A 23291-nucleotide genomic window follows, 5' to 3' on the forward strand; every position below is an offset into this window, starting at 1 on the left:
TCACCCATCGCGTGTGTGACAGCTCGCTGTATGTTGTGTGTTGGTTCGCTTTTGTTACCATTTCGCTGCCAGAGAAACATATTTTTCTTCCATCGTCATCGGGAATCGGATTTTTTCTAAATTGCTCCCTCAGGTTCTCAAGATAGTGTTCTAAAATATCCGTGTCGCCCGTAACTACCGCAGCCGGAACCAAGACGATTTATCGACGTGCCGAACAAAGAAATGTTAGTTCGGAAAGCAGCCCAAAGTAAAACGAAAATCTCTGCTGATTGAGGAAATTGTTTTTTTTACGTGCGTGGCGATTACGCGCAGAGTGAAAGGATTCGATTCTAGGATTTTCGAGCATTTGCGTGTGGTGTAAACAAAACTCGCCAACATGGTTCTAGCGGATCTGGGACGGAAGATCACGAATGCGTTGCATTCGCTGAGCAAAGCCACGATTATCAATGAAGAGGTTGGTCATTATTGGTTGGGTTAACTTGATGAGTACTATCCTCGTAATGTGATTAACTATTTCGACAGGTCTTGGACTCGATGCTGAAGGAGATCTGTACGGCACTGCTCGAAGCTGATGTCAACATTCGGCTGGTTAAGAAGTTGCGAGAGAATGTGAAATCGGTTATCGATTTCAATGAAATGGCAGGCGGGTTGAACAAGCGACGTATGATTCAATCGGCCGTCTTTAAGGAACTGGTCAAGCTGGTGGACCCAGGAGTTAAACCATTCCAGCCAGTGAAGGGTCGGCCTAATATAATTATGTTCGTTGGTTTGCAGGTATGTTTTGATTTGGGACTCCCACGGATTGAAGCTTATAACCCATTCGCGCGTGACGTGACAACGTTTTGACTCACTAAAAACAGGGCTTTCTCTCGTTTTCATGGGTAAATCACACGATTCCCAAAAAGTAAACGATGTCAAAGAAAAATTGACAAAATTCCCCACAAGAATTATCTGTTGGAAAATATTTTATAGTTGAATTCGCTTGTTGCCTGTCCAATACTTATGTGACGTGACAACACCTGATTTTTTTTGCGATTTCCGTCTGTTGTTAAAAAAACCACATAAATTACGAAATTCGCGCCCTACCCCCCTTTGTATCTCAGGAACGGTGTTTAGAACGGTTTCTTCGAAATTTGCGAGACATTACAAAACTAAGGATGGGTTTAGACTAGTGATATATTCATGTGAAGAAATATGATGAGATTTATAGAAATCGCATCAACCGTTTACACTAGCGTGAACTGCTATAATGAATATATTCATATCTTAGGTGAATTTATTCACCTGAAGTAGAACTGCATCCAACTTTAGTGATTTCTCACCAGTGAGAAATTCACAAGCGTTTACATATGCTGAATTTTTTTATTTATTTATAATGATACTACATCCCATTGAGAGATTAGATCTTCTTCACAATTTTTCGCCAATAGTCCCGATCCATGGTTGCAGTTCTCCAACTCCCGGCTGCACCGATTCTTGCCAAGTCCTGCTCCACCTCGTCCAACCACCTCGCTCGCTGGGCTCCTCTCCTTCTTGTTCCTACCGGATTCGATGCGAACACCATCTTTGCAGGGCTGCTGTCCGGCAATCTTGCAACATGCCCTGCCCATCGCACTCGTCCAGCCTTGGCGACTTTCTGAATGCTGGGTTCGCCGTAGAGTTGCGCCAGTTCGTGGTTCATTCTCCTTCTCCATACTCCTGTACACCACCGTATATTGTTCTGAGCACTCGGCGTTCGAAAACTCCAAGCGCTTTGAGTCCTCTTCAAGCATCGTCCATGCTTCGTGCCCATAGAGAACAACCGGTCGAATTAGGGATTTGTACATGGTACACTTCGTACGGGGTCGGAGTTTGTTGGACCTCAAGGATTTGCGGAGCCCATAGTAGGCACGACTTCCATTGACAATGCGTCTTCGAATTTCACGGCTGTTGTTGTTGTCAGTTGTTATCAACGAGCCAAGGTAGACAAATTCCTCTACCACCTCGAGCTCGTCGCCGTCGATCACAACACTACTACCAAGAAGAACTCTGTTGCGATCAGTCCCTCCAGCTAGCATGTATTTAGACTTAGACGCATTGATCCCAAGCCCAATCAGCCCTGCTTCGTGTTTCAGTCGGGTATACAAGTCGGCTACCGTCGCATGTGTTCTTCCGATTATGTCCACGTCGTCGGCGAAGCAGATAAACTGACTAGACTTGTTGAAAATCGTGCCCCGCATGTTGAAGCCCGCTCTCCGCATAACACCTTCCAGCGCCACGTTGAAGAGCAGACAGGAGATTCCATCGCCTTGTCGAAGTCCCCTGTGAGACTCAAATGATTCCGACAGCTCACCTGAGATCCGCACACTGCACCGCACACCGTTCATCGTTGCCTGAATCAGTCTTGTCAGCTTTCGGGGAAAGCCGTGTTCGTCCATGATCCTCCATAGCTGTCGTCGGTCGATTGTATCATATGCGGCCTTGAAGTCGACGAAGATGTGGTGTGTAGGGACCTGATACTCGCGGCACTTCTGAAGGATCTGCCGCAGTGTAAAAATCTGGTCCGTCGTCGAGCAACCGGGCATGAATCCGGCCTGATAACTTCCCACAAATCTACTTACTATTGGCGATAGGCGGCGGAAGAGGATCTGAGACAAAATTTTGTAGGCACCATTCAGGATTGTGATGGCACGATAGTTCCCACAATCCAACTTGTCGCCTTTTTTATAGATGGGGCAGATTACCCCGTCCTTCCACTCCTCCGGTAGCTGTTCTGTGTCCCAGATCCTGACTATCAACCGGTACATACACTCTACAAGTTTTCTCGGACCTCCCTTGAAGAGCTCCGCTACGAGGCCATCCTTACCAGCTGCTTTGTGGTTCTTGAGCTGATTAATGGCCTCCTTAACTTCACCCATCGTCGGGGGTGGTACGTCGTCGTTGTTCATTGCACCGGTGTAGTCCTCCTCAACGCCGTCTAGGTCTCCTGTCTGCGCGCTGTTCAGGTGTTCATCGTAGTGCTGCCTCCACCTTTCGATCACCTCGCGTTCGTTCGTCAAGATGCCTCCTTCCTTGTTTCTGCACATTTCGGCCCGCGGCACAAAGCCTTTGTGCGAGGCGTTTAGTTTCTTGAAGAACTTCCGCGATTCTCGAGAACGATAAAGCAGCTCCATCTCCTCACACTCTTTCTCTTCCAGGCGGCGCTTTTTTTCCCGAAAGAGATGTGTTTGCTGCCTTCGTTTCAGTCTGTATCGTTCCACGTTTTGTCGAGTCGCTCATTGCAGCATGGCTGCGCGTGCTGCATCCTTCTCGTTCAGGAGCGCTCGGCACTCGTCGTCAAACCATTCGTTCCGTTGTCCTCGTTGTTCATACCCGATGACGGTCTCTGCTGTGCTGCTAATTGCTGATTTTAAGGAGTTCCAGCATTCATCGAGGGGAACAGCATCCAGTTCGTCTACCCCCGGTAACGCAGCTTCAAGACGCTGCGAATATGTTGCAGCAACGTTCGGCTCCTGTAGTCGTCGTAGGTGGTACCGTGGTGAGCGCTGGTGTCTTATGTTATTGACGACTGACAGTTTAGAACGCAGTTTGACCATCACCAGGTAGTGGTCTGAATCGATGTTAGCGCCACGATAGGTTCTGACGTCGATGATATCCGAGAAGTGCCGACCGTCGATCAAAACGTGGTCAATTTGTGTTTCTGTTTGCTGTGGTGATCTCCAGGTGTAACGGTATTGGAGGCTGTGCTGGAAGAAGGTGCTACGTATGGCCATGTTCTTGGAGGCAGCGAAGTCGATAAGTCTTAGGCCGTTTTCGTTGGTTCGCTGATGGGCGCTGAACCTACCAATTACCGGTCTGAATTCCTCCTCCTTGCCGACCTGAGCGTTCAAATCACCGATGACGATTTTGATGTCGTGTTTAGGGCAGCGATCGTATTCACGCTCTAGCTGCGCGTAGAATTCTTCTTTATCGTCATCGGTGCTAGCTAGATGGGGGCTGTGGACGTTGATAATGCTGATATTGAAGAAGTGGCCTCTCATCCTCAATCTGCACATTCTTTCATTGATCGGCCACCAACCAATCACCCGTTTTTGCATCTCCCCCATCACGATGAAAGCTGTACCCAGCTCGTGTGTGTTGCCGCAGCTCTGATAGATGGTATATCCACCATGGAACGATCGCACCATCGAACCTTTCCAGCACACCTCCTGCAGCGCTACGATGTTGAAATTGCGGGCTCTCAATATTTCCGAAAGAATTCGGGTACTCGCAAGAAAATTGAGAGACTTGCAGTTCCATGTTCCGAGTTTCCAATCTCTAGTCCGTGTTCTTTGCGTAGGTATAGTCCGATTGTCCTGTCTCGAATTTCTTTGTGAATTTTCCTGTGCGTTTTATTTTTACGGATGGCTTGCAGGGCCTGCACCAACCCCCTGTCTCGCCGGAGGACCGTCGTGCACAGCTCTTTTTAGAGTCCCCGCTGGCACGAAGACAGTGATCAGCCGCCCCTAACATGGGGATCAGACGCTGTTTTGAGCCGCACCTCCATGGTGAACAGACGCTCGGATAGGCCCCCTTCCCTGTCAGCATACGACCAAGATCCCACCGGGGTTGGTTACCCGATCTTCACTATGGTTACTCGTACCCCAGCCGGTACCACGGGGAGGTAGGGATAGGAGTTACTGGACAGGAAGCTAAGGACCACGAATGGGGTCTATTTTATGCCTGCAGGTACGCGAAGTACCGATGGTACGCTTAGTCCAGTCATTTACCAATGCTGAATTTATTCAAGTTATATATATATAACTCGAATAAGTGTATCATATTTATTCTCACCCGATTACACCTGTTTTCACGTGAATAAATCCATCTATAGCTATAGATCTCCCTAATGTAAACCCGCCATAAGGCATTTTTATTGCGTATGGTATGTTCATCGGAATAAACTATATAAATTGAATCTACGTGTTGCTTTACACGGCATGCCGTTATTTGGAAAAAGTTGGGGTGGTCCTGAAACGAACTGTAAAAGGTGGGCCTAGATCTGCTATATTCAACTCTTGGCCCTTCTGGTTGGCCTACTTGATGTTACTCAATTTTAAATCATTTTGTATGTGTAATGATCGTGAAAATCTAATTATTTGACGTAAAGTATGCATAAAGTCCAGTAAAAAATTAGATTTCTTCCAAAAAAAACCCACCAGAAAATTAAAACACGGTTAATTGTTGTCCAGTTTATTATTGTGCGTCTATTAGCTAACTGGACACGACGGTTCGAAATAGTCGCGTTTGGAACGGTCGTAAAAATAGTCGCGTTTGCTTTTGACAGATAAATATGTCATATGTGACAAATCATACTATCGTGTTTTCGTGAGATTTAAATGAATGATAACAGCATGCACTAGTTCGCCCCTAAGATAAGATCAGACAATAGGGGGTCTTTTACGGACCAAATTTCTGTCAGTCGTTCTGATTTCTGATTGGTCGATTTCGATAAATTTTGTGAACAAAGTCGATTTTTCCAGTGTTGCCAATAAAAATAAATTACGTTGGGTTTGTATTGAATTTAGAAAAAAAAAATGAATTTAATTGATATTACGATACTTAGTTTAGAGGAAATGTGAAGGAATTGTATACACGTTTTACCTAATTATTTTGTTACTATATTTTGATTGAATTGAAAAATTTATATATATATATATATATATATATATATATATATATATATATATATATATATATATATATATATATATATATATATATATATATATATATATATATATATATATATATATATATATATATATATATATATATATATATATATACATCCATTTCATGTCAAACCGATATAGTGCTCCTCAGATTGGTGACCTTTTCTTATTTTAGGGTGGTCCGAAAAATCATTTTTTTTCAACTTTTTCCTAAAAGTGCCTTTTTTAAAAATTCATAACTTTTGAATCACTGAACCGATTTAGATGATCGATATATCAAATTGAAGCCAATTAATCTTTTTTGGAAAAATATTAGGCTTGCCAAGAAATCGAATTTTGTTTTCGTAACTATTGATTGTAGTAGTTTTTTGTTATTTTTATGTTTTTTGTTTTTATGTTTTTATATTTTATGTTTTTTCTTGAAAGCTGAGGATTTATTACATAACATATCTCGATATCAGATAGGCTTTTTTGTGTTTTTGAGTGACTTTTCAAAGTTAACCGGTCGTCCGTAAAATCATTTTTCCACTCTTATCCAAAAATAATTTTTTGCAAAAATTTATTACATTTGAACTACTGAACTGATTGAGATGATCGACATATTAAATTGAAGCCAATAAGCCAATCTTTTTTGAAAAAATATCACACTTACCGGAAAGATAGGATTCTAGTCGCATAGGTCTAGTCTAGTCACATAAGAATATTGAACGAAGACTTAAAACATGTTAAATTTACAAAATAATGACTCTAAAACGAAAAAAACACCTCTCTAGAACCCTCTTTCCAAGTTCAATACTTTTTTCAATATTTTTTCTATTAAAAATCTACCTCATTGGCTTCAATTAGATTTATTGATCATCTGAATCGGTTCAGAGGTTCAAAAGTTATGATTTTTTGAAAAAGTCATTTTTGGGAAAAAGTGGAAAAAATGAGTTTTCGGACAACACTAAAATGGAAATGGACATAAGTTTAGTTTAATAATAATCTATTTGGTTTCTGATACTAATATATTTTATTTCTACCATGCCATGCTCCTGCTATCAAATTTTCGTTTCCTTGTTTTTTTGTTTTCTCCGCTTTTTAAACGAAAAGATATAAATTTTTTTATAATGTCATTCCTTGTTTTTTCACAATGGAATAAAGTGGATGGCAAAACATACATTTCTCCTGCCATTTTCTTCGGCAAATCAGCTTCGTTAGGTTCCAAATGCGATTTCATATTTCGGAATAGAATTTCCATTGCTAAGAAGAAATTAAAAGTCTCATCATTCACTATGCAGATGGGAGAGTTAGAAGCTGTAGCTCGCAAATATGAAAAAAGAGACGGTTGATACAATCTAGGTTGTGTTTTGCTGACTACCAATCTCTTGTTACACTGCTGACATGTTCTTTCCCGCTGAATAATTTTTTTGATGATGAAACCAGCTATATAGAACAACGAATTTTGTTTTGTTCTGTCGAGAAAAGTTTTCGCTTCATCGACGGTGTACTCATAGTCGAATTCAATATTCATATCATCCACATTATCACTAGAATTAGATGAAGCTGAAATTCGATATGATGTCGATGCTGCTTCATTGTCCATCAATTTCTGGGCTGAACATTCTTCACGCCGCTTTGATAGCAAATCTATCAATCCAATAAGATGTTGTTGTGTATCGGCTGTATACGAAGCATTCGGTACTACGGTCATGTATTGCGAAAGAGTCACAATTTTCAAGTTATTGCTGAATTGCAATGGAGTTGGGCGTCGTTGCTTTGCACGAATCAATGAGAAAAGACTCTCCAGACAATCTTGGACGAACCGCGATGTAAATATTTGTGGGTGTCCTTCATGCAAAAGCCGATCTGTCAACCTCACAATTGCATTCGTGGAAACGATTACACTTGTTTGCCATGGTTTCCAATGTCCGTGTCCTACTTGGAGATCATACATTAACCGCACCATGGTCTTCAGATGAGCGATATCCTCGTCATATTTCATAGGATCATTCAAACAAAATACTTTTTCTTCTGCCCTATTATTGATAAGCTCGAACCATCGAGCAAAGTCTTCTATGAAGCATGCGGTAGTAAGAAGCTCCGGTAATTCTCGTATTTCCGCATGAAACTTCAATGCTGCAGCCACCGTCCTGTTGCAATATTTTGTTGCGTTGCATACTTTCATTTTATCTATTGAAGATGTTCTGTTGTCAAAGCACACATCCGAGGCCGTTAGTCTGTGACAAAGCCGCAACGTGTTGTTTATTTCGGAGTTCACGATTGTGGTTGAATGGTCTCGATGAACAATATTGGATGTTAGCTTTTTTTCACGAACATACCAATCCGGAACTTTCAGGTAGACATTGTTCAACCAGCCATGTACTGTATTTTTAAATACGTGTACGGGATCGGGTATGATCTCTAGCATTCTGTTCTCAGCGTTTGGATGAGGTATCGCAGCATTTAATGTCTCATTTTTGCGACGAATATCGATCCCCAAATCCTTCCACATGCGCTGGTTTTCGGACCCGGAATCTGTTGTTATAAAATGGACACGCAAACTGATTCCCTCTGCTCTTGAAACTGCAGACAATACAGCATTCTTCAAAAACTCTTTTTGTATAGAGTTGCCGGTGTACTCGAAAGCAACCACCTGTTTCCAGCGCGCTGCGATTCCAACTAGCATGAATACCAAAGCTTTACAGGCTAAAGTTTGGGACATAGGAAGCGTTGTTGTTCCAACAAACTGCTTCGTATTTTGGCAAAACTCATTTGCCTCGTCTATGCTCATTTCGTCTAGAACCAATCCGCAGTCCTTTTCTTCAACCGACATTGTGGAGACTTTATGTTGTAGCAGCTCGAATATATCTTCAAGAATACCTACAAAATATCATTTCATATATTAACATGCGATGAGACATATGATTATAATTACATACCAGGACTGAAACGAACTCCTTCAATTTGGCGTAGTAGAGTCCTCGTGGATGGGAACGGGAAGCCTTTTTGAATAAGCTTGTCGTATCCACCTTGACATGCAAACCGAATTTGTAAATTTTCCGTAATCGTTTCATTGGACCAACGTTTCACTTTTTTAACCTCTCCTGTTAATAGCTTAATTTGATCTTCTCTGAAAAGCTTCTTCAAGGGTTGTTTTCCACGAATTCTCGAGGTCAGATATCCGCATTTTTTCTTCCATTGTTTTACAATTCTATTAACGGTTACATCAATATAAAATATTAGAAAATAACATATTTTTTGACACACTACCTTTTCAGCTTGGAAATTTGATGTTTCAAACGAAATATTTCTTCCTGTAGTTGTTTATCTCCTTCATATACGTCAACCAAATCATAATTGTTCTCAATACTTTGTATCTCTTCCCATTCCTCATTCGCGGATGCAGCTAAGGTCGGAATTTTCGTAACTCCATTTTCATTGTATTTCCCATCAACAAAATGAGCCTGTATATATACTAGTATTAGGATATGTTTTAGAATTAGTTTTTAATACTTACGCTACATATTCTTGTGCTTGATTTGATTTCAAAGAATGGAACTTCTAATTCACTGTTCACGCAAAATCGAATCCATTCTTTCCGAATATTTTTGTCTTGAGGGAACCGATAAAATTTATACTCAGGATGAGTATCCGTCCTTCGCTCACAATTTAAGGCTTTACACTTCATTTTTATTTTTGAATTACGTTTTGTATGAATAAAATGGCTTCCTAACGTTGTTTTGGTTGTATTCCTGCTCATATAATAAGATAGAATGTTTTGGTTCAGACAATGAGAATCTGCATAACGCTGTAACGGTTGTCAGATTAGATTTATTTGCTAAAAAAAATCCCAAATTTGTTTTGGAAACGATTATATTATAGATATGGGTATTTAAAAGACTTATTTTATCCTTTTAAAGCATATTTTTGAGATTGTCTATTTGAAAATATGCAATAATCATTGAATTCGCACCAACCAAATGTTACGATTCATTAAAATAGAAATTTGAAAAATCCGATATTTTATAATATTTGGCAGCTCTGGCATCTTCATGTCATGGCTTCGTTTTTGGACGACGAAGAAGAGTAAGAAGCCAGTTGTCTGGTCTTGTCTTAGGTTCGCCCAGAAAGCTGTTAGTTTCGCACTGAGATGTTTCACGGGTTGGCACTCGGGTTCACCAATACAACTATACTGAACTGTCAAGTTCCGAATATTGTTTTGGAAAATCTAAAAATAAAGACTATGAAAATGGAAAACCTGCTGCTTTTGCTTTTGTATTATTGGAATCGTAATCCAATTCGGATTCTGATTTTGAAGAGTAGAGTAGACGGCATTAAGCTACGTGTGCTTTCATTGGGAGGTGAAAATAATGATGGATATTCAGGTGGAATAAATTTCAAAATCAAAATTATGAATGAAAATTTACTTTAACGTATCGAATATTTATTTTATGTGATTAAATAAAAGTTTTTTTCCGATATCGCAGAATATTGAACGAAAACTGTGTCTAATGATGGATTTATATTATAATAGTAATTATTTGTGGAACAAACAGGAAATGCATCGACAAATGGTTAAGTGAGTGTCAGAACTACATGTGTTAGGTAATCAAACAATATTAAGTAAAAATTTTCATTCAAACTTTTATATGTTTACACTGCACTTCTGATCTGATGGAGAACAATTTACCTCCCAAGCACTAATATCACCACCAGACGTCGACACTGTACATTTGCCGTCGTAAATATAAACAAATCAGACTATATAACGCACACCAACAAACCACCGCATTCGTGAAACTGAAAACTTTTTTTTATTACAGAGTCAGTTTGGCACTGACTCAGTTTTAAAAACGAATCCGCTATAACTGGAACATAATTCATGAATAAGGAGGAATAATAAGTCGTAGCAAACGACTTTCCGAAAGCATGATGTAGACAAACGAACCTGGCTGATGAACCTGGTTCTATACTACATGCATATGGAATGACTTCGAAACTCTTGGATAGAAACTATGCGGATACGTCGAGTTTACATCAAAATAAAAATTATGAGTTAAGCTGTTTTCAATGGGATCTTTATCAGCTCTTGCTTCTTAGCGAAGTTGCCATTTCAAATAGAGAAATCATGTGAAACCGAGGATATCCAGTATATGAATTATAGGACAGAAGTTAATGTTTAAAGGAGAATTTGGCCGGAAATCAAGAATTGATGAATGTTCTCTTTATTTTATCCATCTAATAAATCCGTGCAAGAAAATTAGTACTAAAATTAGTGGTTATTATCGTTGGCATCAGTAATTTCGATCCTAAATTCTGAATTCGTTTTTTTTTGCGGCACCAAAAAATTCATTGGATCCAACAATGAACCGAAATTTCTCACGTTGAGTTCTTGTATCTGTGCATGAACAAACGAAGCTTTCACAACGAAGGAGTCAGTTCGTTCATACAAAATATCGTTAGATGACAAAATACTCTCGGTAATATAATAAATCAATTGTAGACTATGATAAGTCGCTTGAAGTGAGTTTCCTTCCGAGAGTGACACAGCTCGGAACAGGAGAAAGTATTGATCCGGCGGAGCTTCCATCATTAACTTTGAATACACATCTCCCGGTTGCACAAGGATGTAATTCGTCCACTTTTCCCACGAAGCGTATAACGCAATGCAGTGCGAGTATATTGCTCTCAACTGTTTGATGCAATTGGAAATTTCCTGAGTGGCTGGCACTCTTGCTTTTGCTTTTTGTTCGAAATACAGTTTTTTTGCTCACTATTTTCCACAATGTATGTGATGTACTCTCAACGGAATGTTAACTTTCACGCCATTTTGATAACAACTTGGTATTTATTCTCAAATCGTTTAATGTGTATAGCTTCTTAGTCTTTCTGTGTTCACACTTTTGGATGTATGATATCGGTCATAACCGCAGTCTGCTCCATTGTCCATCTCACATCCCATCTCTTTTGTACATCGAGTTCGATAAATGTTGTGTACGAAATTAACTAATGTAAAATCTTCTTTGGATCCACAATTTGCAGCTGGATCTTCACTCAAATCCTGAAAAAAACGATAGAGTCTTTGTACCACTGGTTTCCTTAGAATGAAAGTTAGATGGTAGTGATTTGTTATATTTTCTTACTATATTGTTTCTCTCTGTATTTTCATAGCTGTCTCTATCATGACCTGATTCCAGGAGCTTCAAATTACGAAAACCAGCAACCTCACCAAAAAATTTGTTCGGAATGTCATCCGCCTTCTGGAAAGCTATAAATATTTATTATTACAAAAAAAATACAGGAAAACTATTGTAGTCCAATCGTAAAATTGTATATCGAACCTTTTTTTCAGAACACTATTTAACCAGTTAATTTATTTATGGCTTGTTTTTAACTTGCTTTTTGACATTTGAACAAAGTTGAAGGGGTGATCCGTTTGGGTTTTCCATGAATTCAATCACCCCTCGAAAAAACAACAGGTAGCTGAAATGACCTCAGAATCCAACAGTCAAGTAAATTCACAATATTATTTATGTAAAAACAAAGCCAATTTATGCGAGTTCGCAATAAAAAATAACAAATTCTCTTGCATTTGAGACATGATGTTGTAAAAAGTAAAAAAAAAAACTAGAAGTGGGTTATATATAACCGCAAGGTGGACGTAGGACTAACGTTGACTTAGCAATCAATAAGTAACAAGCATACAAATCAGTCATTTCATCTTCCGAATAAAGTCTAGCCGGAACAGAATTATAAACGCTCAATGGGGGAATCATTTCCTCCTCGGAAATATCCAGCGCAAATAGTACCCCCTTCCCAAGCTCCGACAATTGGAACCATCGATGATCAGGAGGAGGATTATTAACGATTGAGAAGGAATGGATTCCCCCTCGGAATTACACAGCAAAAATAAGACACCCTTCCCAACAATTCCAACTTCCCAATAACGACGATCGATTGCAGCATTTGTGAACAAATGATTTTATAACGCTGACTTCTTAAAAGTGATTTCTTCGATATGTCATATAATATCCACTTCGATAATATCCACTACACCATATCATATCGTATTCTTTACTATCAAATCCATAGTCAACGGTACCCTTCGGTATCGAGTTATCATCGATATCTCGGTTTTCGCTAAATGAGAAGAGAAATGGAATTGAAAAACGATAAATGGGAGAAAAAGATGTTGGAGGTTGAAAGGGGACTGCATTTCATCTTTCAAATAATGTGATTATCATACCACTTCCTTTTGCCAGAAAGAGATTATTGATGCTCAAAGAAGGAATCGAGTCCTCCGAAGAAATACCCAGCGCAAATTAGAACCGACTATCGATTGCGGCATTCGTACACAAATAATTTTGTAACGCAGCTTTCATCAAAGTGATTTCTTCGATATGGTGAAATATCCACTACATCTTGTCATATATTTCGTATAATGAATACGAATCCAGAGTCAATGGCACACATCGGTATCCAATTATCATGGACACCACGTTTTTCGCTCAATGCTCTTTTCAGTTCGGCCAGCAGAAACTTTTCTGAACTCTAATCCATCAAATTTGGTGTCCCTGAAAAGGGCCGGTGATTATATGCTAAGGTAATAGCACGTTCTCCTTGGATACGACGGGCAAGCTGGATGTCCTTGGGCATGATGTGACGGGTTTTGTGTGGATAGCACACAAATTGGTATCTTAGAATAGGTATAGATTTGCAGAGCGTATGCGAGTTTTTATACGGTTCCAATAACCTGTTTTCTAAGCAATTTTAAAGCTATTGAAACAAGTTTTCGGGTCAATAATTAACAATCGTATAACTCGTGGACATTTTGTCTTTCGAATGAAGTGATTATCATACCGCTCCGTTCAACCGGAAAAGAGGTATTAACGTTCAAAACCTTCCAGTTCAGGGTCACTCTCTCGTTTTCGAAACTTTGAACCTACACCTCGGTACAGAATTGAAAAACGTAGTCTTACGTCAAAAATAACACAAAAAAAAGTTTATCCACCCCTCTGGTTCACATAGTTTCAGTACTTCGTGTAATCACCCTTGACTTCAATAATTGCTCGGCATCGTCGTGGCATCAACGCAACAAGCTGGGCAGTTGTATTCGGGTTGGTTGTGTCCCATTCAGTTGAGATAGGTTTATGCTCCTGGAGCTAAATTTTCAAAACTGACCAGAGATGCTCGATCGGATTGAGGTCGGGAGACTGTGCTGGTCACTCCATAACTTTGATACGCCTTTCCTTGAACCACTGCGAAACAACAGGATTCTCGTTTGGAGAGCGAGCCGGCCAGTCCAAAAAATTAAGTTTCTGATTCTTAATCCATTGCCTAGTTTCCTTGCTGGTATGAATCGTAGCATTGTTTTGCTCGAATATGAATTTTTGCGACTATATCTACGTGAAAACGGTAGGAGATTCCAGAATACGTCTGTAATTCTTGCTATTCATTTTGAACTACATGGAAGCTATCTTGAGCTTTTCAGTTGCACAGAATCCCGTTCAAAGTATGCACGAGCATCCACCAAAATTCCTGGTTGAAAAATATTGTTCCTGATCGAGGACCATCCAAATTGAACTTTTTTCGTCACTGAAGATAACTTTATAACCTTATAACCTTATTTGGTGAACTCTTACGTGTGCGCTCTGGCTGGTGCTCTTGTGGATGCGCACAGGTAAAAAAACAGAAGTGGCTTTCAATTAACTTACCGCTATGGTTCGCTGAAAAAGTAAACCGAGGTGAAACATGCGTATGGATTATACGAGGGCGGTCCGATAAGTACTTAGACTCATTGACCGATGGTGTCAGTATCGCAAGAGAGATTAATCATCGGGTAGGACATTCTCATAAAGGGTTACTGTCAAAATTTCAGCCGAAGCGGACTCGTAGTTTTGTATGGACCGTGTGTGGAAGCGGGCGTGTCCGTGGATTTTAGAAAAATGGAAATTCCGCCGTCGCCAAATTGGTCGAATTGCACTACGAACTGCTGCCCCATCCACCGTATTCTCCAGATTTGGCCCCGTGCGACTTTGTTTTGTTTCCAAACTTGAAAAAGTCACTCGCAAGGCAGAAATTTGAGTCAAATGAGAAGGTTAACGCCGCCACGGATGCCTACTTTGCAGACCTCGAGATAACGTATTTTTCAGATGGATTAAAGAAGTTGGAGGAACGCTGAGTCAAGTGTATCAAGCTAAAAGGAGACTATGTTACAGTGCTTAGAAATATCTGTTCCACATCAATCTTTTCAGCTGAATTTCCGACCACATTCGACCATTATACCATTGCATTAGGGATACCGAAAATGAACCAACGCCAAACCTCACAATCATAGCAAGCTACTCACAGTTGATTCATTCAGTTTCGTTCATTCTCTTTTTCGTTCTGCTCTGCGTTCACGGAATGTGAGCAAAAGGAAATATCCCTAGTTTTGTCATTCATTGATATTAATACACCAGTGTGTAGATTTCAGCCACCATGAGACCAGCCATTTCGGAATTGCTTTACACTTCAGCTACAGAACACACGTCTTACCTTCACCGCTGCCCAGACACGAAAGAGGACGAGTGTTCGTGCTGCGTGATTGGGTTGGATGATGCAGGGTTGTACTAAACCTAAAAGTGGGCGAAATATGAGCGCAGGGCTGTGTCGTATTGACACGGTGTGTATAAAGGGAAAGACTGCACATTGCAGACGAAATACGTTGGATGTAAAGGGAGGATTACATACACTATCCACACATCACCCCTCTTCCGAAAAAAAAACTAAAACTCATGGATAAATAGTTGAGTTGCTGTCAGATACATAATTAAATATCCCACTTTTTACTTGTTAGATTTCAAATTGCTTCATCTTCCACAATTGTTATGAAATTTTTCAAATATTGAGATGTTCTCTTGGCTTGTCTTTGATGTTCAACGTTAGGATTTGGAATTTCTACCCGGAGTGGCTGTAGAGCAATGTCCTGGTAGATTCTCTAGCTTTCTGAATGTTCTGTAGAGATAGCTTCTTGGAAGTTGGTGAGTTGCCCACCTTGCGACTTCTCGAGCCTTTGCGTCTGTTTTTGATTTCTGATTCCTCGCGTCGAGCAGGTTTTTATTGACTGCCGCCAAAGACGATTTTATATTTGTTCCACCATCACAATTATATATTTTTGTCAATGTATAAAACCAACAACCATTACATTCAAACCGATTGTACACAAACTCTCTGCACCCAATGGTATGAAAACCAGCGATGTACGGAACCCACATGAGCTTCCGCATCAATCTACTCAAAGCTTCGTGAACATTCTAGATTGGCAGTGTTGCTTTTATCTAACGCAGCGGCTTCTTTGAAATAATGAAATATTCCATTTACCCCAAATAAAACATTTCGAAATTTCCTCTATCGAATACATAGCCAGAGGCACCATTTATATGCATCATTGATACTTTTATCGTTTGAATAAAGTGATTATCATACCACTTCGTTTAGCCGGCAGAGATATTAACGTTTAAACCCTTGCACCTCCAACGTAACGCTTTCGTATTCGAAAATTCTAACTTAGACCACAGTACAGAAATAAAAGACGTAATCCTGCGTCAAAAAAATACGTTGTCAGGGAATGGCCGAATGTTTTCCCATCGAATAATTTCTGAGCATGCACTCGCGCTCAAGTTGGCGGTATTCCAGCTCCGGTAATTCCCATGCGGATCCTCGTGACTGGTATCCATGCCTCTCAATTGTTGCTTTAGTGTTTCTCCCAATTGCTTCATACGTTAATAGAGATACTGATACTGATTATCGGTACCAAACGCGTCAGCCGATGGCATATCATCAAACTCTCCCGAATCACTCAGAAAATTCGAAAACACATTTATTCAGTTTAGGTAAAATGCAAAAAAAAAATCATTAAACGATGAACCGTGTTTTCCGTCTCCTTTCCCTCTTTCTTCCTTCATCTTGGCTAATATCACTCACTAATTTCCAACACGCACTGGAACTCCCGGATGACCGGTCTCTAAGCGGCAGAAACAATATTTCCAAATTGTTCTTTAGGTTGGAAAAAAACAGCCTCCTGGCAGGATCGCCAATGTGCAGATTTCAGCCACCATGAGACCAGCCATTTCGGAATTGCTTTACACTTCAGCTACAGAGCACACGTCTTACCTTCACCGCTGCCCAGACACGAGTGTTCCTAAAAGTGGGCGAAATATGAGCGCAGGGCTGTGTCGTATTGACACGGTGTGTATAAAGGGAAAGACTGCACATTGCAGACGAAATACGTTGGATGTAAAGGGAGGATTACATACACTATCCACACAACCAGTTCATTCACTATCAGCATCGTTCTCGAACACTGACCAAAAAGGAGAAATTCGTTGAGGAAGATAACGAAGTACAGAATGCTCATAATAGTGTCAATAAATTAAATTGTTGAACCATGCAAGGTTTCCGTCTCAGTTAAAATGCTTTCGTTTTACATAGTGAATATGCAATTCCAATTCCACTTGTCAGAAACGCTTCAAAAGACTCCAATTCCGATGTAAAAAATACTGTCTTGACTCAAATTTCGAACATTTAATTTTTGACTCAAATTCCGAACACACGAACATAAAATGGTGGTGTCCAAGACACGGCCGCAATGGTAATATTTTGAGCTTTTTGACGTAGGACTACGTCTTTCATCTATACCGGGGTGTAAAATCAAAGTTTCGAAAACGAAAGCGTTACGCCGGAGACCGAGATTTTGAGTGTTAATAGCTCCTAAACAACTGAACGAAATGGTATGATAAACACTTCATTCGAAAGATAAAATGTCTACGCGTTCTATACTTGTTACTTTCTGATCCAAAAACTTGTTTCAATAGTCTTAAAATTGCTTTCAAAACAGGCTATTGAAATCACCAACCGGTATATAAGCGAGCGCCGCTCGGAAATCCAGTCAGTTCTAATTGAACAGCGATTGGAGCATGTTGTCGCTGTTGTGGTGAAGCTCTTCATTTATCATGAGAGCGCGGATGAACGGTGTCACCAAGAGCCTGTTTGTGCACCTTAGGCCAGAAGGGAATCCATCAGGAGGAGAGTGATGCCACAAACGGTTCCCCGGGAAGATCTCGAAGCAGCCGCTACACACACACACACACATACACGCGCGGAATTCTTTCCGTTTGGATCGAGAAAGATCCGGAAAATAATCTGCCAGTTCCTCTAGGAATTTAAAAATACTTTCATGTGAAAGAGTTTATTTGAATGTTTTCTATCCATGTAACACTGTGACCAAATATGTTTCAATCAAGTGCTATTAACAGATGGTTATCGAGTTAGCATTAACCACTGGTGGGCTTCCAGTATCGAGGAAAATGTGGAAATATCTAATCGTTACTGATAATAATCTGCCAGTTCCTCTGGGAATTTAAAATTACATTCATATGAAAGAGTTTATTTTAATGTTTTCTATCCATGTAACACTGTGACCAAATACATTAGGTTTTGTGATTTTTCAATCAATCGCAATCAACAGGATAGCTTCTGAAGATTATTCTTCCCCATCAGTAGGATATTTCCGTATCCAATATTGGATGCATAAAACCTTGTGCCTCCAACGTAACGCTCTCGTTTTCGAAGTTCTCCAAATATTCATTCATTCAGAATGAATTCAGATTCAACTTCATACAAATGATCTCTAAATCAACGATAGTCCTACATCACCCTTGCGGTTATACCATAGATATAACCCACTTCCTGTTTTTAGCAAACGGATTAAACTGTGCTATAGAATTACCGTATGAAATTGCCAACATTCAGCTTTGGCTGACGAAGTTTGCATTCGTTACTCGGATCGATTCTGCAGAAAGCTTCCTCGCCGTTCAAGCCTATGCAATCTTTAGCTGTGTGTGTGCGTGCAGATCTTGCTCTTTTGTTGGCATTTCCGCTTGCGCCACCGATTTACGTTGCGCTTTCGGAGCAACTGACTCAATGAGAAAATCACACACTTATCGGGATATTGAAAATGAACAGTCACAACCAGTGTTGCTAATGGTCACCATCGTATGACTGTTCATGGAGACGTATGTGCTGTGCCATTAATGAACATCATAAAATGAACAGTCAAACAACCGTCGAACTAAAAATGTCATATGACATTTCGGCTTTTTTTCGTCCTATACATTAGATATCCATCGCCCCGTAATTAAACAACAGTGTTCACGGGGAACGCTCACCGCTGAAAACGTTCATTCAACGCATTCGCACTTGCTAGGGAAGAGTTCGACGGTTGCTTTGATATAGCAATCCGTCTGAATACCATCCATCGTGTATGGATGTGTGAGTGAGCAGGTGGATGTATATGTGCAGCTACGCTTGAATGCAGAATAAAGGGAGAAAAAGAATGCACACCACTGCAGTTTTAATGTCAAATGACATTAAAACTACAGTCATATTAGCCGGAATTGAGGGATGGTTTTGAGCACGAATGGTAGAATGGAAATAGCATATTTTCATCGCTCTTCTGGGTACGGTCGACAGAAAGAGAAAACATATAAGCGTTCAATTGATAGTCGTGTTTGCGGCTGTGCGTTTATTTCTGATGTGACTGTTAGAACCGAGCAATGCATTCTTGGTTACATTCGCAATACATATTGAGCCGTAACTCTTGAGCAAGGGCAGTATGTGATGGTTGAGAGGAATGTCGACCGTTTACAACACTGGTCACAACATTCCTGACAATTCAATGGCAATGAATAAATGTGAATGAATTCTCATGACTCGAACTTTAAGGAAAGCTCAGATTAGAGATGGGCGAGCGCTCACGAGCCGCTCATTTAAGCCGGTTCGTCAGGAAGAGCGTACGACCCACGGTTCATTAAAAATGAGCCGCGGCTCTCGAATGAACGACTCTTAAATGAGCCGTGGGACTTTTGTGAACCGTGGTTCATTTAAGAGCCGTTCATTCGAGAACCACGGTTCAAAAAAGAACCGCGGTTTATAAAAGAACCGTGTTTCTTTTAAGAGCCGGCTTTTTGGTGATGAACCTTGGATCGTATGCTCGTTCTGACGAACCGTGGCCTGCGGCAGTGCGGAAGAAATATATGTTTCCCATGCTGCGTTTTAAGAGGTTTTATTTGGCTGCTTGTATGTTTGTAAATGTTGGCGGATTACATATTTTCTTGAAATCAAAATGAAAGGGCTTGACTAGTAGAACACAGTTATTTATGAGAAATGGAAATCCAAAATGGCCGCCATCACAAAATAGCGAAATTTGTATTTTTTTCGAAACCCCATCAATATGGTTATCTAATGAAAGGACTTGACTAGTAGGATACAGTTGTTTATGTAAAATGGAAATCCAAGATGGCGGCAGTTACAAAATGGCAGACTACAAATTATGTCAAAACCCATCAATATGGGTATCAAATGAAAGGACTTGACTAGTAGAACACAGTTATTTATGAGAAATGGAAATCCAAAATGGCCGCCATCACAAAATAGTGAAATATGTATTTTTTTTTCAAAACCTCATCAATATGGGTATCAAATGAAAGGGCTTGACTAGTAGAACACAGTTATTTTTGAAAAATGGAAATCCAAAATGGCCGTCATCACAAAATAGCGAAGTTTGTATTTTTTTCGAAACCCCATCAATATGGGTATCAAATGAAAGGGCTTGACTAGTATATTTATGTAACATGGAAGTCCAAGACGGCATCGGATTATGGTTTCATCATATACTCCACGATTTTATTTGAGTCTCATTAATGTTCTATATAAGGGATTCTCAGACTATTTTGAGCAAGAGACCCCTTTATAGAATGAAGTGATATTATCGACCTCTATAGCCAAATTTCTCTAAAAATTTTATCTTTTTCTCGTTCATACAAAATACTTATAGGCATAAAATTCAGTAAAAATCAAGTGTAATTAATAATTATTAATACAAATTACAACATCAATATTTCTACTAAAATATTTGTCATTATTATAACAGGTTGGTTCATGTAACATTCTACCCTAAGGGGTCAATATCGATCTCTTCTAGATTAACCCTTTCACCTACAAAATCGAATTTTACTCGTGGTGTACTTGCATACCATAGGGCGCTAGTACGCTCAGAAAAGTAGTGAAATTATTGGATGTGGACCCATCGAATTGTTTGCATTTGGTCCATTATTTTGGAAATTAAATCATAGGCCAAGGGGTTCATGAAGGAAGAGGTTACTTGTCTAATAATTTCTAAGCTGTCAGTACATTATTTGTTTGTTTTTATGTTGAATCACAATGAAACCGTTTAACTTAAGTTTGTTCTACTTATTTTTCAATAATATGTTTGCTACAAGAGCTCATTTGTTACAACGTCTTTGTTAGCCAGCTAACGACCAGCTGTTCGAAAAATCTAACAGCAACATTAATAATGTTTCATGTCTTTGGGAAGCAATCAGATTATAAAGTTTTTGCACCAAATGATAGCTTAATTTCTTAGCTACCAAATACCATCAATTTAATTTCGAATAACTTTATTGGGCAATAAATTCGATTTCAAGCAATGAAGTACGGAAGAAGTTTCAATTTCAATAAAAGAAGCCTAATAAAATGCAAAAATACCACAGCACTTCGATGAAAAAAACATACATTGTGGTGTAGGACAAAACCATTCGATTAAACCTCCTATAAAAAAAATTGGTGGAAAAATAAAAAGCAGGCTATGTGACATACAGTTACTCAAGATGATCTGCAAGGAATTTCACCCCTCGATAGTTGAAGACGTGGAATTTTAAAAAAATTGTTGAAATTGTTGAATCCGTCATATCAACTTCTCAGCAGAAAAACGCTCACGACTAGCCTATTACCGGCTGTTTATAATGATGTCCTTTCTTCAGTTCAAAAACAATTACTCGATGCTTCAGTCTCAGCAGTTTGTCTTACTTGTGATGGTTGGACCAGCATCAATAACACAAGCTTTTATGCGTTGACTGCTCATTTTATTGACGAAAATACGAAATTGAAAACTTTTTTATTAGAGTGCTCGAAATTTTTCGGCAGACATACAGCGGAAAACATTTCCATATGGATTACTGCTGTCTTGACACGGTTTTCTATAAACACGCAAATAACAGCACTAGTAACCGATGACGCAGCAAATATGAACTTAGCTGCCACACTTCTTAAAATGCGTCATTTGAGATGTTTCGCCCAGTCGCTCAACTTAGTTGTCCAAACAGCCATTTCAACATCAATGAAAGACGTCGTCGATGAATGCAGAGCAATTGTGCAATATTTCAAGCAAAGTACCAATGCTCTCTGAACAAGCTCCATGAAATGCAGCAGACATTGAATGAGCCTAAACTAAAGTTGAAAACAGACGTTTCAACTCGTTGGAACTCGACATATGATATGTTGGATCGAATGTTGCTCAACAAACAAGCGGTTGTATCTACTTTGGCACTTATGGAGTCTCGCCTATCTTTGGAGTCTCAGGACTGGGTTGCCATAGAGCACGCAGTCAAAATTCTCAAAGTGTTCAACGATGTAACGATTGAAATATCCGGGGAGAAAACTGTGTCGTTATCGAAAACTGCTTTGCTCTCCCGACTGATGATTTGTCATGTTGAACATTATATGGAGCAAGAGAAATCAGTTCCCGTGATTATAAAAAAGCTGTGTAATGAATTGATTTCGGAGCTGGTAAAACGATTTGCAGATCTTGAGTCAGACGAATTGGTAGCCCAATCAATACTGCTAGATCCGCGCTTCAAGCAGCAAGGTTTTGGGGATAATATAAAGTACAACAATGCATACCAGTCGTTGATAAGGACGCTCAAAATGACATCCATAGAATACACGCCTGCGGAACCAGCACCAATCGTTGGTGATGAAGCGCGGTCATCTGTATGGGAGGAGTTTGATGCATTGGTTGGCAATCTTCAAGCTCCACATGATCCAGAAGCTGCTGCAATAGCTGAGTTAGATAAATATTTAGTGGAGCCACATTTGCTGAGAACAAGCGACCCTTTGCTTTGGTGGGAGGAAAGGAAATCTATCTATCCGCGGCTCTACGAAATTGCTTTGAAAATATTATGTATTCCGGCGACTTCAGTACCATGTGAGCGAATTTTTTCGAAAGCAGGACAAGTTTGTAGTGAAAGACGTAGTAGACTTACGTCAGGAAACATTGCCCATCTCTAGCTCAGATAGCACAGAATGTGACGTACCAGCGAACAGGCTAGAAGTCACTATAATACTACAGTCAACCATCTTCAGCGGCTTTTACAAAACCACACAATCGGCCCTTTCCAGGGCCACCAAAATTTTCGACTGTAGAATTGTTTTAAAAATTTCGATGTATTCTAAAATAATATCTCACGTAATGAAAAGCGGATTGACGTTTGTATTTTTTTTTTCGCTCGAAAAAAGCTTTTTTCGAGAGGAAGAGAGTGTGGATTTAGGAACATGTTCGGATTTATTGGTGATGATGATCATGATGTTTTGGATTGTAGATGCTTTAAAATTTCTCAGTGGATTCGCCAAGGCCTTGTGGAAGGCCATATGGAGAGTCTCGTTGCCACTGCCTGGATGGCAATCGCGAGTGACTCATTGGTGTCTCGCAGCGGTTGTTATCGCAACTACTACCACAAC

The 23291-nt window shown here is 39.8% G+C and overlaps 1 protein-coding gene across 1 annotated transcript in view; it reads left to right on the plus strand.

Moving 5' to 3' along the window:
* The window catches only part of LOC129776835 (signal recognition particle subunit SRP54), a 30155-nt gene continuing 6864 nt past the window's right edge, over positions 1-23291 (plus strand). Inside the window, exons 1-2 of the mRNA XM_055782724.1 lie at positions 1-454; positions 523-774. Coding sequence (XP_055638699.1) covers positions 377-454; positions 523-774 — 330 coding nt within the window. The 5' untranslated portion in view covers positions 1-376. The remainder of the gene's footprint in view (positions 455-522; positions 775-23291) is intronic.

The sequence above is a fragment of the Toxorhynchites rutilus genome, chromosome 1 (assembly GCF_029784135.1).
Source record: "Toxorhynchites rutilus septentrionalis strain SRP chromosome 1, ASM2978413v1, whole genome shotgun sequence".
Lineage (NCBI taxonomy): Eukaryota > Metazoa > Arthropoda > Insecta > Diptera > Culicidae > Toxorhynchites > Toxorhynchites rutilus.